We start from the raw sequence: 20,291 nt of genomic DNA, 5'->3' as shown, positions 1-20,291 counted from the left end.
ACCAGTACCATAGACTAATAATAAGAGTAGACCGAGCTATGGCAACCCTTTTGCTGCTCATAAACCAAACCATGTGACTGGTGGATATCCTAGCAACAACGGACGTTGATCGTAGCAGACGATCAACGCGAGCGAGAAATAAAATAAAATAGAATTGATGGAACACGGAAGAATTATCTTTTATGGAGTCTGATTTGTAAATTTGTTATTCTAAGTTGTAAATATTTTGTTAATATAGTGAGTTTTTCGTTTAGATAGTATTGTGCATTTTCTTTATTCAATTTTAATAACTCTCTAAGCAATTGAAGATGCAAGCGCCCTAAAAGAATCGGCAAACGGTAAGATTTTTACCTACAATTTCAATTTAAGATACCGATTAGTACATTTTTGCGTTAACGCAAAACGTTTACGCCATTACGTTTACGCCAACGCTGATGTAGTAGTTCCGAATGAAATTAAAGTTACTGAAAACTGCGATCAAAAACTAATTACTAATGTCAAAATAATGCATAACTAAAAGAAAAACAGTTCAATCATCTCTGCACCTGGGAAAAAAATTATAATAAAAACACATTACGTCTTAAAATACATGCCGAGTGCCTAACTATAGATAATCCTGCCAGCTGGCAACCATGCCGCCAAAGTTTTCGCCGAGCCTTCCACTAGTCACATGATGTATCCATGAACCAATTTTTTCATCAGCAAGTCTGGGGAAGCTCGGTCTACTCTTATTATTAGTCTATGACCAGTACACATGGTAGGTGAACCTCTCCTCTGTCTTAGGGCAAGAAATGGTACTAGTAGCCATGGTAGTTGCTGCTATACAGCATGATTTAGAAAAAAATTTCAATGAAAGTCTACCTAGGATGTTATCTTTAAACGCGTTTTACTCAAAACTTGAAAACGTCCACTTGACTTCTCACTGCCTCATATGAAGGGTTTGGAAAGCTAGAGGTGTGACGAGCCACAAGGAGTGACTTTTTGATCAGATTTTTTGTTTCTCATAGCTAAAATTGAACTAAACATAATTATGTCATTTGGAGATAAACATATCTGGATTTAGTATTGCAGAATATAGAATGTATAATTCCTATGAAAAATACTACATATTTTTTTATAAGTTGGAAATTGGCCTACTGAAAAATTCACATCATGTGATATATCACATTCTTGCCCCCAGCCCTTCATATCTTCAGATAAAAATGTCTAGAAAAATTCACAAAAAGCTACGAAAAGATAAGTTACAATAACTTTCCCTGTTTTGTTTAGACCATTTATAAAGAACCATTTACAACTCTTTCTAAGTTTCTTGGTCTACATCTGTGTTCAATATCAGGAAGAAAAAAAAACGCATTTGCGGAAATATTAGACTTTTTCAGCAACACGCTTCGGTTAGCTATGGTAAATGCTGCAAGACCTAGGTCAAAATCGTGCAACAGTATAAAAGTTCAATTTATTGGCTTTTTAACTTGTCACTGCAATTACTTCCAGGTTACGGCGAGAAGAAAATACAGCCGAGTTCCAAAAACTCGGCACTCGATAACTAGGCTGAATCCCGAAAACTCGGCCACACCCTGGCTGGAAGAAAAATACTTGTACGAAAAACCAGCATTTCGCGTGCGTTCTTGATAAACCGGTATTTTCAATCTGAGCCACTTTTTGATCCACATTAGACCAGATCTTCGGGACTCAACTTTTTTCTGTTTGTGTTTTTTTAATTTCTTCATTATCTTAATGTTTAATATTTTTTTGTCATAGTCAATACCATTCTCAATATCGCAACGTTAACACAACTTCTTTCCCCCAGGAAGCAATGCTGCTGATCTTATCGTGTTTGTGCATAGCCACTTTATAGTTCGACTCCGGTTACTTGAAGCTTGACCTTGAGAAAGTTAATTTCTCCTTCGGAAAAACGGATAAGTGTTTTTGGGACTTGGCTGAGTTATCTTTCCAATACTATAGTGACGGTCATTGAGCGCAAATAAGCGTCAATAATACTTCCCTTTTCACTGAACTACCCAAAAAGAAAAAATTCTCAAGGTTAGACTTTAAGTCAACAGTGCCGAAGTGTCTATCTAGGCCCCACTTTTTCGACAATTACTCTCGTCTCAAATTAAATGTAGGAAGGTGACAGTAATCCTTGTACACTGCCCAACCTTCTTGCATGGGAGTGACATTTTTACTCGTATAGTTGCACATTATTCCCGGAATTTTAAGCTTTTAATTGGGATATACTCCAGTATAAGGAACCATAATGTGTCATACTATGAAGTAAAACAAAATTTGGACGTAAAAATAATGGGTTGTATGTGTGGCGGGTGTGATTAGCACATACAAATCATTAGTTTAAAAATAGATACTTCTTATTGAGATACATAAATGTCCAACCTATTTCAATATTTAAAAAAAATGTAAAGCCAAAATTCAAAATTCCAATGATGAAGTGCAAAAATGCCACACCCGTGCGCATGGATTGATCGGTCAATATCGGCATGGATCAATATGGTCAATACGGCATGGATCATTGAATCTCGGCGTGTGTTCACTGTTAAAAATTCAGGAAGATTTTCTGGTAATTGTTACTGTAAAATTGCATCGCCGACGCATCGCTGATTTTTACGGTAATTTATACCGGAGAAATAAGCGATCCCAGCGCCAACTGGTTGCTGTGGCCTACCGAGGAAACCGTTAAAATTTTACAGTAACATTTGATTTTTACGGTAATAGTTACTGGCAACATGGATGCCAATAACAATTACCGTAAATTTTCCGGAAAATTTTTAACAGTGTTCTCTGTACTAACATTCTGGTCATGCAGAATTGGTAAATTTAGCGATCATGATTTGAATCCGATTCTCTCTTGTTCACAGTCGGACTCCCACTGCCATGACGAGAAGGAAATTGGCATCGATCGGGTGGCTCGCCGTCGTCTCGTCATGGCCAGCATTCTTTGTCTGCTCTTCATGATTGGAGAAGCTGTCGGTAAGTGGACTGCACTGCATTATGCACGCCCGTTTAATCTTCCAACGTGAACCTATTTCCTTCTTTATTCATCTGAATCATTTACAGAAGAGCCGAGGAAAATCTTCGCTTTAGCTCGAGCAATCGACTCCTTTCGTTTAAAGTTTTCAAATTGCTGGCAATAAGGAAAGTATGTTCAGTAAATTACCGCCCAGTAGCCAGGGCTAAAGCAGAAATACATGAAATACACCGCCAGCTCAGTCATTTCCAGCCGAGGACTGCAGTTTCGTGCTTATTAGCACTCATCAGCCCGGCATAGGAAAGCGGCGGTGTATTTCATGTATTTCTGCTTTAGACCTTACTCATGGGCGGTAATTTACTGAATATATCATGCCTTGCCTTCAATCTTCGAGTTGAACCGAACCATTGCTTCGGTCACTCGTCTGGTCTGTGCTAATTCTATATTAGCTACCAGTTTGTTTGGCACTCTTGGCTTCCTTAAGAGATTTTCCATCTCCAGCTCAGTCACTTTCCTATGCCGGCCTGATGAGTGCTAATAAGCACGAAACTGCAGTCCTCGGCTGGAAATGACTGAGCTGGCGGTGTATTTCATGCAATAAGGAGAGTGCCTAGTAAACGAAAGATGCCGGCACGGTCAGACCGGATTTGAATAATAAGCTTTTTAGGCGGGTAAAACTGATGTTGCTGTAACCCATGAATACAGTGCAATCATCTAGTGTTTTCAGAGTGAATTTATGAGCCAGTTGGTATTTACAAGGCAGTGGTGGAAGGTTATGAACAGCTACCACGAGGTCATGCTGGTGTTTCGTGTTCATTTGAATTTAGTAAGGCTATAGTTCCTAAAATAAAGAACTTCGGCACATTTTGAAGAGAAAAAAGGAATTTTGTCTGTTACCCATCCTTTCCTCACCTCCTCTGTTACTGTCTATCCTTCGAATTTTCGGTGTCTGTGCTGGAGGTCGAACCTTTGTTCGAAATTGAGCGAATAAAAATGGAATTAACTAATTCAGAGGCTCCAGAAGCAAAGCGTCAGATGAAATGTAGTTGCGTGAGAGAAAAAAAAAATTCAAAAATTATAAATCATTAAAAGGCGTAGAAAATTGAGTTAACTTGAGAGCGATGTCTTAAGCATGTCCGTGACTGGTGCCGTTATCCTATAGCTTTTTTTATTCTTTCTTTTCTTTTTTTGAGCAATCACGATTGCTTATTGCTTTCATTTGACTGTTTTTGGCGTCCTATCATTTTATTTTCCCACCGCCACCCTCCGCACCATCACCGTCGACCGACTCCTCACGATGCTGCTCCTATAGCGAAAGCCGTCTCCAGGTTGCATCCATGTCCTACACACATGCGCATACATACACAACTACACACACACATGCATACACACACAAACACATACAAACACACAAAAACATACACACACGCATACATACAAACACACAAAAACATACACACACGCAAACACATACACACACATACACACAACTACCCACACGTTCATGCCTGCACACAGACACAAACACTTACGCCTACACACACATACACATATCCCGCCCCCACGCACACACATTCATACACACAACTACCCACATACTTATGCCAGCACACAGACACAAACACACATGCCTACACACACATACACATACCCCTACACACAAACACACATACCCCACACACAAACACACACGCAATATACACACACTCGTGATTGCGAAAAACATAATTTGAATTCAAGATGTCAAAATTCAAATTAATTTTTCCTTTTTTTTTTACTTCCTTTTATATAGTAAAGGATTTTTTTCCCAATGGCAAGTAACAAGACAACTGAAAATCACAGAAAACGTAAAACAAGGTTAAAAGCGACATCAGAAAATTTATGAACTCAGGGCAGCTCTTTCCACCCTATAACGCTCCCAAATTGAAGTTTGAGGAAGAGCAGGGCATTTGCGGAGGTGTTAACAGGTCACATCCTCCCTAAGATCACGTAGAGGGCAAAGAGTACATTGATGCGGTGAAGGTGTTTTGGGAGGCAGTCATGATCAGTAATGAGACGGAAAATTGCCACAGATCGCTTTCTGGGCCGTTCCGGTATTTTACGAATTTGTTTGATCCATGGTTTATTTTTACTTCTGAATGTAAGGTCCTTAAAAAAGGAAGTCCTGAAGGTTTTATTGACAATAGACTTGATAGAGAGAGGGAGGAAAGACAAGGCAGATTGAGTTGTTTGTAGTACAGAAGCTCCCCTCTTAGCCAGAAAATCGGCAGCTTCATTGCCCTGAACTCCGCAGGGGGCAGGAATCTACTGAATCACAAACCCTTTTCCCCTTGTCCAGTTCCAACTTTGTCACCCCCCCCCCCCCAGATGAGGAGATCATAGCACTGATCTGCGGTTGAGGAACAAGTCACTTTGTGAATCTACAGCCTGGAGGGCAGCCTTGGAGTCAGAAAGGAAAACTACCTTTGCAAAATCATGAAGGGTCTGCAATTGTAGCAGGGCTTGGTGGATAGCAGCCACATCACCGTCAAAAGCGGTTGCATATTGGTCAACGGGGGTGTAAAGAGAGAACGGCTCACACACTGTGCAAAAGAAGCATTGTATTCGCGAAAAAAAAAAAAAAATCCCTCAAATATTGGCCTAAATTTCCATTTTGCTCCGCACCGAATAAATGTTGAGTTGTTTTTCCGGCCCGACCGCACGTGCATATGTACCTAAGAACGTATGGGCGCTAGAAATATCCATTTTGCGAATCCCCGAGTTAATTACCACAAGCTTTCTTGGGACGACTGTATGTGCGTATGTATCTGGCATAATTAAAAAAGGTATGCCGTAGAGGGTTGAAATTCGGTATGTAGACTCCTAGTAGAATTTAGTAGCGCACATCACTTTTGGTCGCATTCAAATGCTCCTAAAGGAGTGTTTTACCTTTTTTTGGGGGGGGGGGGGAATCATTGTTGATTTCAGGGTAATCTCAAGTGATGTTAGAATTGGGCGAACACTTGGCGAGCGATACATCGCAGAGCTTTTAGTCTCCAAGTTTTTGTCACCAACTTGGTGATATAGCACCAAGTTGGCGACAAATTTGGCATTTTTTTTTTTCGAATATGGTTCTAATTTTGCGCCGATAGTGGGAAAAGTAGTCTCTGTAAAATGCTTTTTTGCATCGGTTCACGATAATTTAGTTAATATTTGAAAGGTTTTTAGATTCCTTAATGTGAGTGATTCGCCGGAATCAAAGTTATGGCGTTGGGGTTTTTCTGAAAGTGTTCATTCAAAATCGTTAAAAGGGCGTAAAAGGTAGTCATGTGGAGTTGTGAGGGGGAGAAGTAAAATGCTTGACTTGGAGAGTGTGAATACTAGAAACTTCTTTTTGCTTAGGTAGAGGCCTTTCATTTATGAGAATTTCGCATTAAAAAACTATAATTAAGCTTATTAATTGTACCCGGAGGGAAGTCTTGTCTCCTACACTGCGTCATGCGGCATTGAAGTTCTAACCGGGGAGCCACACGAACAGTGCAATAATGAGAATAAAAACTTAAATATGTAGCAATCGAAAGAGCATAGTGACACATATTTTTTGACGCATAAAGTACAGGGTGTCCAGCAAAGGACTCCCTGGTTTAAAAATTAAATATCTCGGAAACAAAGGACGATATTGGAATAAAATAAACAGTATGTTTACTTTGAAACCCATAAAAATCATATACAGGAACTTGGAAATTAGTTTTAAAAACTGCCAGCAGGTGGCGCTGCACAATGTAATTGCAATAGGAGTCTCTATAAATAGTGCTGCGAAGAGGTTAGTTGTTTCAGCAGTAGTGTAGTCTCTCAGATATACATACATATACGCTAGAAATTATCGTCCAACCTCTTCGTAGCACTATTTATGGAGAATTCCATTGCAATTACAGTGTGCAGCGCCACCTGTTGGCACTTTTTTAAACTAATTTCCAAGTTTACGTACATGGATTTTTATGGGTTTCACAATAAACATGGCGTTTATTTTATTCCGATATCGTCCTTTGTTTTCAAGATATTTAATTTTGAAACCAGGGAGTCCTTTGCTGGACACACTGTATTTGCCATCGTCTCTCCGTTATGGAGACATATGGTCTTAAAATCTGCCGCAATTTTAAGAAAAGTCGCCAAATTTCAAGATTTGGACAAGAATGGAACTTTATTTCTGATCGAAAATCGCTAAATTTGACGACTTTACTTAAAGTTTCAGCCGACTTAAAGACCTCCTATTTTGATAACAGGGAGACGAGGGAAAATAAATTTATGTATCAAAAAACATGTTAAACTATGCTCTTTAGATTACTAATTCATTTAGAAGATTTTCATGACTACACTGAGAAAAATAAGGTTTTCAAAAATGAGCACATTCATGCTTTAAAATTTTCTTGAAATTTTTTCTTTCAAATATGAGAACCCATGGTTTCAAATAGTGTGAATTATTTCATGCTCAAAAACGAGTACATAACGCATTTAATACTCAATTTTGAAATTATTACATACTCAAAAATGAGCACAAATACATAAAAAATGAGCAAATGTTGAATTGAGTATTTGATGAGTATTTCAATGCTTCAAATTTGAATACCACATAATTGGAGCCAGTTTAACTCGGCGATGTGTTCAATATTGAGTACTGTTTTGGCATTTTTGAAATTGTTGTTTTTAGAATACACACTATCGTTTGATTTCCTGGTGAGGCGTGATTCTAATAGGTAGAGTATAGGTATAGCTAAGAAAAGTGCTGGGCACTGAAGTTCTATATTCATAGAGGTACTGGTAATCGGAAACTTTCAAAAACAAATTTCTCCGAGGATAACTCAAAATAATATTAAGTATCCTAAGTTGAGAAAACGCCAATAGTCTTGAATGAATTGATGTCATAGCTTCAATTCTAGATAATGTTTTACGAGGTAGAGAAGTTTTTCTCACCCCCGAATGAATGTTGAGTTTATTTTTCAACCCGACCACACGTGGATATATGCCTAAGAACGTAAAGACACCCGAAATATCCATTTTGACGACCCACGAGTTAATTAAAGAGAGTTTTCTCGTGACGTCTGTATGTACGTATGTATGTGCGTATGTGTGTATGTATGTCGCATAACTCAAGAACGAATGTGGTAGAAAGTTGAAATTTGGTACTTAGACTCCTAGTGGGGTCTAGTTGTGCACCTTCCTTTTTGGTTGCATTCGGATGCTCCAAAGAGGGTCTTTTTCCCCTTTTTGAGGGGAAATCATTGTTAATTGCAATGTAAACTCAAGTGGTGTTATAATTTGGCGGTCATTTGGCGATATGGCGCCTTTTTTTTTTTGGTCGCCAAGTTTTGTCGCCAACTTGGCGATAAATTTGGCGATTTTTTTAAATTTTTTTTTCTTTTTTATCCGCTCTTAATTTGGCCGCTGTTGGTGATATTTAGAGAGTAAACAATTGAATCGCATTAGAACTTCCAATAATGAGAAAATGACATTAAATTGGAGTAGAAGGAAGTCATGTGATGCACACATCAGCTCGTTTAGTTTAGAAATAGTATTTCTACCCGAGGACGAAACCAAAAAGAAAGGTTTTGATTTTAGCAGTCTCTGTATGTTTGCACTTATATTCCACCGTTGCGCCTAAACTATTCATCCGATTTTGATGAATAAGGTGTCAATCGATTCGTTATTTTAACCTTGGTAACATAGGTTACATTTAAACGACTTCAATAATAGGAAGAATCGATTTTACCTTGTAAATCCAGATTTCATCCGAATTCATTATTTTCTTTTTTTTTTTAGCGCGGATTTTAAATAAATTTATTAAAAACTGTAAACCCGAATACGAGAAAAACGCCAAAAGGTAAGAATCCAGATAGTTTTTGATTACTATTAAAGCCCTATTAAATATAATTAATCTTTTATAATTAATATTTTCTATCAGTTTGATATAGTAAAATCTTAATTAAATTTACCATTCCTGTATATAGAACTAAGAAACTTACTTGTAAGTGTGTATAACTCACGCTTTTTTATCACTCGTTTTCCGTTGACGTTGTCGTGCGTTGATAAAAAAAAAAATGTTGTTGACAACGTACGACAAAGGCATTTGAATTGAATTACAGCAGACCCTCGTTTTACGCGGGGGTTAAGTTCCACGGAAATGCCGCGTAAATCGAAACCGCGTAAATTGGGGAATAACAATAGTGCTAAAATAGGGGTTTGGTTCCGTAGATAAAAAAATACTTCATTCTAGTGATGACTAACTGTATAATAAGTTTAATGTGCGCTTATATCGACTTTCATGCACAACACGCATAAAGAAAACATAAATGAATTTCGTGTTCTCTTTATAAAGAGGAGCTGGATATGATAGTCTTGGAAGTCATTAAGAATTTTTCTCTAATTCTTTGCAGAGCATTAACGCATCCATGATCACTTGCGTCATTTCCATGATAGAATCTTCCTTCACTAACAAATCAGAAAAATCATTTCCATTGTCTAGAAATGGCTCAAAATTTTGAATGTGAACGTTTTTGGTTGTGCGTCACCAACGTCGGCACCCTCGTTGGTTTTGACCACCTTTGTCACTCCTAAAAGCTCTTCTTCCAGTGAGTTCTGAACTGAGTGAGTTTAATAACTTTACTTCTGGAAAGAGCTCTGGAACCAAACGCATAAAATGTCTGCAGTGGTCCAAGCTCGATTATTAGCACGCCAAAAGGCAGTTGATTACGCGTAATCTGCAATCTTTAGGAGTTTGGATTTTGAATGAGGGTTAAATTTCATCAGTTTGCATTGCCGCATCCGCGTCAAACCGAAACTCATGCGCGTAAAATAAAATAAAGGTGTCAAATCTTAAACCGCGTAAAATAAACCCGCGTAAAACGAGAGTCTACTGTAGCGGGGCGGATTTAGGGGAGGGCAGCTATATTTACTGCCCCGGGGCCTCCACAACAAAGGGGCCCCCACAATAAAAATTTTTAAAATATCCTAACTTTAACGGGTCGAAAATATCGGATATATACATATATATCACAACATTCGGATATATATAAAAGTATCGGATATTTTCGAAGATATGATGATCATTTCGAACCCTGATTAGGGGCCTCCACACTTCCAAATCCGGCCCTGCTACTGTATGTTATTAATGTGAAAGTGACAGAGGATTTCCATAGAACTAAAGAAATAGGAACATCTAGCATATCAAATCACCTGTTTTACTCAGTAAGAGGATGATATCAACCAGCACCTACCTTGTTTCTTACCTTTTAGTGTTTTTTGCTGTCGTCGGGTTCATTTTTTAAAATTACTTCTTCTTTTTTTTTAAATTATTTCTCAAACTGCTATATTTAACTGCATGATCAGAAGCAAAGCCTTATAGTGTAACTTTTTGTTCGGCATTTATGACATAAAAATGCCGAGCTAACTCCAAGAGTTTATCCAACTGCTTTCAGTTTTCATTGATCCAGAAAATGAATCTGCAGTTCCCGCCAGAGATACACTGAAGCGTAACAAATGAAGCCATCACTGTACGGACAATGAAAATTGATCATGGAACTTCTTTTGCAGGAGGTATCATGGCAAACAGTTTGGCTATCGCTACAGACGCTGCTCATCTGTTGACAGATTTTGCCAGTTTTATGATTAGTTTGATGGCCATTTGGGTCGCCTCGAGACCTGCGACTAAACGCATGAGCTTTGGCTGGTACCGTGCAGGTAACACATTTATTTACTGTTCGAATCATGTTCAAGTACAGGGGGGGGGGGCTGTAAATGAGCGACCGTACATTAAAGCAGTCTAGCGACGAAGTAATTGATTAGAAATTACTGAAATTTTGTATGGAACATAATTAAAAGGTAGGAGTTAGTTTGAGCGAACAGAAGAATTAATTTAAAATTTCGTCACCAGAGGATACTTTTCAATGCGTAGCACATTTGTCATCTCGCAACCGTATGAATAGAATGTATATATGTCTATATATATATACATATACAACATGAGATACATATTTTAAATATAAATTCAAAGACGTTGAAAAAACAAAAGAATAAATACTAAAATCTACTGTAATGCCAGCGCAAAACTGCAAGAAACAAAAACAGCACAAACATATTCATGAATAAACAATCTAAATAAAACTGAAGATGCAAAGCATAAGAACATACAAATGAAAAAGGTATGTTTTCTTGTTCAATTTGCCTCCAAAGCTCTCGGGGAGGGTAGCAAGTTATTGGGACCTTCCCTCTTGCTAAACAGATAGGGCCTTGTGAACTTAGGGCCTAATCCTCCCCTTGAGAAAGTGTTGGTCCCTGGTTCACCTTTTACATTTGTATGTTCTTGTGTTTTGCACCTTCAATTTTATTTACATTGATTATTCTTGAATATATATATATATATATATATATATGCAACATGTTCGGCTACGTTCTGGAATCGTAAGACAACGCATTCTAGAGTTGACCGCAGTGTGTTCTCGGAAATGCTACGAACATGTCGTGCAATGCTGTCTTTAAGATTATGTAAATTCTAAGAACATCACGATTTACGAGATATTTCAAACATTTCCAAAGCTAAAAGTCACATGGATTGAGGTTTGGGGATCGTGACTGATGACACGATCTTTCTGTGAACTGATTTTTGAGGATTATCTTTACACGAAGGCTAATGTGTGGAGGAGTTTCATTTAGTGAAGGGGATGAAAAAGATGGTGACATTCAAATAATGAACCATTAGTTACGTTTACGACATTCAAATAATGTCGTAAACGTGCATTTAATTAACACGTTCACTGCCATCTACGAGGTAACTCGTAGATTTCGTTCTTTTCTATGACGCCAACACCGAGTTCTCTCTAACTTGTTTACTTGCCATTTTTGTGCAGCTACGATTAGACTCGAAATACATCATTGCTAACATCGTTAGATGGCTTCTGGGAAAAGAACAAAAAACCAATGCCGGCTCGAACGAACAGAGAGTTTATTAAACAACGAACAAAATTATAAAAATGAATTCAAATGCAAGAAATAAAATATTTTACTCTTTGTGGAACTTCTTAAAACAATCTTCGACACAAAGGGCTGGCTTCTCTTATGCTTTTTAATGATAACTATGCACTAGAATTAAGAGTTTTTAATAATATAATGTGATTGAATCGAATTATCATTTCTGGCTAAATTTCTGAAAATTGCCCTGGCAGTTAATGTGTTAAAAATGCCTTCCGATGACGAAATTTTGAGCTTTTTTAACCTATGTCTATTATACGTTTTTTCGTTTGTACGCTTTTTTCATATAGTCCCTTCAAAAACGTATAAACGGTGCTTCACTGTACTTAAACTTTGTTCCTGAAAGAATGTTTATTTGTCATCTATTTAAAAATTGAGTCCATCAATAATCTATATGTTGAATTTCTGTCGAATATTTTCGCCAATATTTTTCGATAAAGAATGATTTGAGGAAAAATTACAAAACGTACATAATGTTCAAGACAAGACTTCGTGATCTAAGTGGAGTGATTAGCAGAAAATAACATTTTCTTAGCAGTTGGCATTTAACCGAGATTTTTGACCGCCCTTGAATGAACTCGGTCATAAAGTCATGATACAGGCTCTTCAGATCGATAAGATTCAAAATAAGCGATAGTAGGTCGATGGCACTTATCCTTTAAAATATTTTCAATACATTGCTTGTAAAGAGATTACGTAAACTTAATTCCAGCTTTCACCAAAACTATCATAGAAATCTAAATGTTACCGCAAAAGACCGAAATTGGAAAATGTAGACTTTCACCGGTGATTGATCGGAAATATTCTGTCTTTTGCCGGTGTGTCTGGCATATGAATGTTGATATTCACTGGCTATTGTCGACATTAATCAGATTTCGGAATTTAACACTAATTAAACGCTAGACATACATTGGTAGATAAAATAATAAACTCAAAATTTTTTTATTGTTTTAATCTTAACTCAGTTAATTTTTTTCATTAAAATAAAGATGAATAATTAAAAATGATTCTTAAATTTAAAATAGCGTTATTGAAAAATATGCAACTTTAATATTTTATCATTATGTGAAACCTGGTCGAAAGTATGAACTCAAAGGTAAAAAAATCCTGCGTTACAGTCAAGTTTTATCCGAATAAGTTTATTTAAAGACAACTATGATCTATTGTTGCCATTAGTGATAGGTAGTTACTTTATTTTTCAAAATTAATGCAAACCATTGGAATGCACTGCTGAACAAAACTCAAAACTTTGCTTGAATTTTAAATTTATCCAGTTAAATGTTTTGTTTCAGTAAAGATGAATAACTGCCAAAATAGTCAAAAATACAGTATAACTCGTAACTTTCATAAAACAATTAATGCAGTTTAAGAAATAGATAATTTTAATACCTTCTTGCGTGAAACCTGGACAAAAATATCAAGTCAAAGGTAAAAATTCGTGGATTAAATTTTATTTTTTGAATAAGTCCATTTAAAACCATAGCATGAGTCAAAGTTGTTATTTGTGATCGCTCGCTGCTTTGTTTTTTGAAATTAATTCCTAGCAATTAAAATATGAATTAAAAACAACTCTTATTTGTAAAATTCTGAATTTCTAGTTTTCTTCTCGAAAATGAATTTTATATATGGAAAATAAAACAATTAGTCGCGTCATTAAAAGTTTTTTTTTTTTTAACGTCAAACGATAAAATACTTGAACCAAACAATTTAGTAAATTGCTATTTTCTATATAGCTGTTATTTCCTCCCCCCCTTTTTTGTACCCTTTTTTTGCTGTCAGAGAATGATTTAAAATTTTAAATACATGTTTTCTATCTTGTTAAGTAGTTACTACACTATATTCTTACTTTGAAGTTCAATGGATTTTGAAATGCCTAGAGTCTTAACTGTTTACAAAACAAGAATTGATTAAAAATTACGACCATCAGAGATGTTTAAAAAACCCAAAAGCGAAATTGCTGCTTTAGTTATGCTTCGAAGAATTGGGATAAAATGCAGACTTTGGTATTCCGGTTTTTCAATATCTCTTCAGGCAATAGTTTTTTACCACACATTCAGGAAGATTTAAAAATTTAGGCACATCAATGCTAGAACAGTATTTAACTACTCATGAAAATGTGGCTTTAAAAACCTCAAACAATTCTTAAAATTAAATCAGACAACAAAATGTTTTTTTTTTAAGTCGTATTTTATCGTTTTACATAATTACAAAAAAGAAAATAACAATATTTAATGGCCAGATTGTTGTATTAAATTATGAGGAGAGAACCGGAAATTTATGAATTCATACTTAAGAATTTTCATTTTTAATTCATATTTTTATTTTTTTATCACAAATTTTGAAAGAAAAAGACAACCCTAATGAACGCTACGTGTAATATCGATTCATGTAATGGAAGGACTTATTCGAACATAATTTTACTGTAACCCGGAAAGTGTTAACTTTGGTTTTATCTTTTTACTTCCTTTTACAAAAAAGGAAGTATTGTATTCGCGAAAAAATATTCACTCAAAATTCGACCTTAATTTCCTTTTTACTGACCCCTGAATGAATAATAAGTTTCTTTTCGACTCGACCACACGTGGATAAGTGCCTAAGAACGTATAGACACGCGAAATATCCATTTTGACGATTCCCGAGTTAATTACAACGAGTTTTCTCGTGACGTCTGTATGTACGTATGTGCGTCGCATAACTCAAGAACGGTAAGTCCTAGAAAGTTGAAATTTAGGACGTAGACTCCTAGTGGGGTTTAGTTGTGCACCTCCCCTTTCAGTTGCATTCGGGTGTTTCTAAAGGGGTCTTTAGCTCTTTTTTGGCGGGAAATCATTGTTAATTTCGACGTAAACTCAAGTGGTGTTACAATTTGGCGGACACTTGGCGATATATCGCCAGTCTTTTGGTCGCCAAGTTTTGTCGCCAACTTGGCGACAAATTTGGCAATTTTTTTTAAAAATCTGTTTTAATTTGGCAACTGTTGGTGATGTTTAGAGAGTAAACTATTGAATCACATTAAAATTGCTAGTAATGGGGAAATGACATTAAATTGGAGTAGAAGGAAGTCATGTGATGCACACATCAGCTCGTTTATTCATGTATTACGTAAAGATAAGATATTGAAGTTGTCTATTTTTAAAATTTTCATTAATTGTTTAGGTAAAATAAAAATTGTACTGAATTTCGGAGTACTCTGTTATTTATCTTTACGTTAAAAAGATAAAACTATTTGAGTTTATAAATTTGTCTAGCAGTGTGTTTTGATGTTTGTGTCATTATTTTTTTTAAAAAAAAAGCAACTATCACATCTTTAACGTTACAGCATGTTTTGGATCCGAATTAACTTAATACCGTTTATCCAGGATTTATTGCCTTGGAGTTTACACTGTTAAAAATTTTCCGGAAAATTTACGGTAATTGTTACTGGCATCCATGTTGCCAGTAACTATTACCGTAAAAATCAAATGTTACTGTAAAATTTTACGGTATCCTCGGTAGGCCGCAGCAACCAATTGGCGCTGGGATCGCTTATTTCTCCGGTATAAATTACCGTAAAAATCAGCTATGCGTTAGTCCGTCATTTTACAGTAACAATTACCAGAAAATCTTCCTGAATTTTTAACAGTGTATACTTTTGTCCCAGTTATACACGAGATGATAAAATATTAAAATTGCGCATTTTTTTTAGTAGGGTTAGGTTTTTAATATAATTGAGTCATACAGAATTCGGAACTTATTTTTTCCAATCATTAATCTTTGTTTTTATGAAAAACAGTTAAACTAAGTGAAGTTAAGAATTCGCCTCGGCAAATTCAGTTATTGGAAACACTGGAGCAAATTGAGTGAAACTAAATTTTTTTAAATGTTTCGTTCCCTATATTGCTTGAAAAACTAGCGTGGTTGGGTTCGAGTAAATTGAAGCTTGACTTTCAGTGCGTTTCTTTTTGTTGGAGAGTTCACTGAAAAATGTTAGAAAAAAAGAAAAATGTTACAAGATGTCCCAAAACGTCGCAAGAACCATGTTAGTGAGACGGAATTGAATTGAGTTATTGTCTCAATCGCGACTGCAAAGTAACTCAATTCGGCAACAATAACACTTCTCACTTTCACTGGACTCTTTAAAATGAATGAGCTCTTTCAAGGTCAGGCTTCAACTGGTCAAAGTGGACCCATCGTAAGTGTAAAAATAAAATTTTTAATGTGTTGTGGAATATTTATGGGCAATTTCTCTCAATTTTCAGAGGTTATCGGAGCGTTGACGTCTGTCCTGCTGATCTGGGTGGTGACTGGTGTACTGGTGTACATGGCTGCTCAGAGAATTATAAATCAAGACTATGAAATAGAAGCACGCATTATGCTCATCACTGCTGCTGTTGGAGTCGGAGTGAATGTCATGCAAGTGATGACGGATCATTTTCTATTTTTTCTTCTACTGAAAATGTAGTAAAAAACAAATTGCCAAATCCTATAGCTTTACGGAAATACAAATGATAACAAACATCATCACAACCACATCTATATATATATATAAATGAATGTTTATCTGTATGTCATCCATGAACTCAAAAACTACCCGGCAGATTTGGATGAAACTTCCACCGTCTGTTATTTTTGGTACTGGGAATGTTTATAGACCAGTTCGAAAAAAATCCGATCGATAGTTCCTTTTTTATTCCAATTTAAGTCACAATCCATTGGATAAATACGAATAAAATTATCGGCTGCAGAAATTAATTCGCATGAAAGATCTCATTGATAAGAAGTTAGCTGTTGCCATTTTTCTTGAGTTTGAACAAATAAATTCTTTCTTTATTGTTTTATGGCTTTTCATGCAACGGGGAGATTTAAAACTTTTTCTATTTGATATTTTTAGCGATTGATTGATCTTGCAAACTGCGTGAGTACAAAATTTGAGTATAGTCACGGCTTCACTTGATACCTGGACCGATTATTATGAAAATTGCTATATATATGTATTTTTCCACGGAGAAGGTGCATAATATGCTCATTGAAGCCACTCGCCACCAGGTGGCACTGCAGAGTAGCAACTTCTGCCCCGTTCAACCGATTGTCATGAAAATCAGTATAATGATGTATTTTTTTATTGGCGTAGCAACGCGCGTCGGGTACAGCTAGTGTTTTATATACAGTGAAACTTGTCAAAGTTGACCACTCGCGATGCAGTACTTCAGTGGTCAACTTAGACCGGTGGTCAACGTATAAAGGTTGATTTATGTGATAGAGTATAACCTGTAAAGTTGACCACCATTATAAGTTGACCGCTTTTGTCAGATACATAATTAAACCTATTTCCTATAAATAAACCTCTATTAGTCGTTCCCTTAAATTGACCACTAAAGTACAGTGCCATAAGTGGTCAACTTACACAGGTTTCACTGTATAGCTCTAATAACGAACCTGAGAAAAGAGGTCCTTTTAGGCAGGTGGTTAATTTACAAGTGTGGCCAGCTTTACAGGTTTTACCGTACTACTAAACTCCTCTCGCTAATTCTGAAAATGTGCTGCTTCCTTTGATTTCAAAATGATCAGACTATAAGAGGGACATCAAATACGCAAACGTAATACCAATCTACTACATACAGTCGGACCTCCATATATCGAAGTAGCAAATTGCCGGAAAAAAATTCGATATATAGAAATTTCGATACATAGAACGATCTTATTTTATCATAAAAGTATCCTAAAACATTAAAATAAAAGCTGATTTTCGTGTATGAAACCAAATTTATAAATTATACGAGTGTCGGATTAAATGAAAGTTGATGATTAAAAAATTAACAGAAATTGCATTTTTACGCCAACCATACATCTGCAATCTTCGGCAATTCAACTTGATCGCAACATGAGGGGATTTTCGTTTGAACAATTTGATCGAAAGAAAAGTAAAAAATCAATCTACTTAACTTGAATGATTTTTACTGAAGCTAAGAAGACTAGAAATGATAATCAACAAACAAAAAGGATATTTTGAAACTGATTTTACAGTGTTACTGATTGCAGTTAAGATTTGAAATAAACTTGAGGGAATTTAAGAACTTCAGAACGGAACACGGAACAATGACTTAACTACACACCCTTCAACCCCAGATTTCTTATGAGTTCCGTAGCAACCTATAATGAACGTAATTTTCTCCTCTAACCTTCATTTTTCATGAGACAAACAGTCTAAAGTGGAAAAAAAAAAATCTACGAATGTCTCGAATTTTTTTTTCGATATATGGAGATTTTTTCGATATATAGGGACAATTTTTCTATATAATGAACATAGGAATTTGCTGGGATTTCGATATATAGAAAATTTCGATATGTGGAAGTTCGATATATGGAGGTTCGACTGTATTTCATATTTTCCTCGGTTCTCCACAGAATGCGTACATGGATGAAAAATGATTGAAACATGTGGGACTTACACTTTGGCGGTACCAACCATGCATTACTGATTTATTTTACATTATTACCTTCATTATCTATAAATGAGCTTCAATTTTCTGAGTGCTCAAATATTCGGATAATTTGCGTATCCGGAATTAAACATTTCTCGCACTTTCCGGGGTTACTAGATGTTCAATTCCATGAAAATACTGTACAAAGAAAATAGAGTGAAAAAAAGAAAGTTATTGATGATTCTCGGTACTGATTAAGTTCCACAGTCAAAACGAAGACAAAGGGGAGGAACTTCCATCTCTATATTTCACCTTAATGATTGTTGAATGTAATCGCTTTCTCCATTGGTTTAAAAGAAAGAACTGTGCTTATATCTTATTGGAAGAGACATTTGCAGCTTTCCACGGAGTTCGCGAAATCTCTTCTTTAATCCACCATCGGACTTTGGAGAAAGCTTATTGCTATTTGAGAAACATCATTGGATACTAAAAATCTGCCCTCTATTCTATTTAAAGAGCCGCAGTCTTGTTTATCGACCTTCACTACTTTTCTATATGTCTTGCTGTATGTGTGTCCCCATGTTTCGTATTAAACGTATTTGTTTATGTTCAGCTGTCTGAATCTCTGCTTTACACAACCTTTCAACAATAATAACTCTCAGGTCGTTAAGAAAGAAACCCTTCATAAAATTAAATGCAAAGAAAGAGCAGTATACTGGTGACTAGGAGCATTAATATAATCAATTACAATATAGATTAGCAGTCTTGGAGAATGGCTGGAAGTTCTTTTAATAAAGGAAAGTCAGACAGCAAGCTCTGTTACCTAACTCTAGGATTAACTCTGCTGTTTACATTTCTTACAAGGTAAATGACTAATCAAAGGACCCAACTAGTAATGGGCAGATTTATCTTGTCAAAATCAAGTTGGCAATTGGTATTCCAGGAACACAATCAGTGGATTCTCGTAATGGCATCTTTCAAGAACACACCCACCACATTTTTTGCAAACATAAGTTTTTATCTGCATTGTACAGTAAACTCCCGATTATCGGCGGTCGGGTTATCCGCTGCTCGGATTATCCGCGGGTCTTTTCACTATTTTTTTTAACAGTCATTAAATGCTTTTAAAACTTTTGATCGTGTTATTGTTCGTTTTTAGATTTTACATATGTATATTTTTTACTTTCAATGTTAGCAAATGGAATGTAGCTATGTTTTTAACAAAAATGTAAATGTATGTGTAAGTGTTATTCATATTTTTTAGCTATTGTATACAGTAGTATCGTTTTTTAATTATTATTCTGATTATCCGCGGTTTTCGCTTATCCGCGGTTACCATGCCACCCTATTCCGCGGATAATCGGGAGTTTACTGTAATTGATTATATTAATGCTCCTCAGTCACCAGTAGTGCTTTTTCTTTGCATTTAAGTTTATGAAGGATTTCTTTCTTAAGGACCTGAGATTGCACTTGTTATCAGATCGCAGTTTTATAACTACGTTCTCATTCTTTGGCTTTTTACCATCATATAAGTATATTTTGTAGTAAGTTATCACCCTAAGCCACGGCTAAGGCAGAAGTACTTGAAATACACCACCAGCTCAGTTATTCCTATGATCACTCTTCAGCCCGGAATAGGAATCACATGAGCTGGAGGCGAAAAACCTCTTAAGGGAGCCAAGAGAGCCAAACAAACTGGTAGCTAATATAACTTTCGTGCTCTAAAAAGCACGAAACTGCAGTCCTCGGATGGAATAACTGAGCTGGTGGTGTATTTTAAGTATATAAGTATATGTTTATCATTTATTAAGAAAATTAAGATTATTTCAAGTTAATGTGCCGAAGCTAGCCAATTAAAAAGGAAGTGTTTCAGTTAAGAGCACATGTGACCATAATTGATTTTTTGGCCA

General features: G+C 36.0%; 1 protein-coding gene across 1 annotated transcript in view; it reads left to right on the top strand.

Annotated features, from left to right (window-relative positions):
* Positions 1-20,291, top strand: part of LOC129218571 (proton-coupled zinc antiporter SLC30A2-like) — a 47,259-nt gene that overhangs the window by 14,628 nt on the left and 12,340 nt on the right. Inside the window, 3 exon segments of the mRNA XM_054852881.1 lie at positions 2,871-2,982; positions 10,547-10,693; positions 16,219-16,372. Of these exon segments, the coding sequence (XP_054708856.1) occupies positions 2,871-2,982; positions 10,547-10,693; positions 16,219-16,372 (413 nt within the window).

This window comes from Uloborus diversus, chromosome 3 (genome assembly GCF_026930045.1).
Source record: "Uloborus diversus isolate 005 chromosome 3, Udiv.v.3.1, whole genome shotgun sequence".
NCBI lineage: Eukaryota > Metazoa > Arthropoda > Arachnida > Araneae > Uloboridae > Uloborus > Uloborus diversus.
The sequence above is the reverse complement of the archived record's forward strand: the minus strand, read 5'-3'. Positions and strand labels throughout refer to the sequence as shown.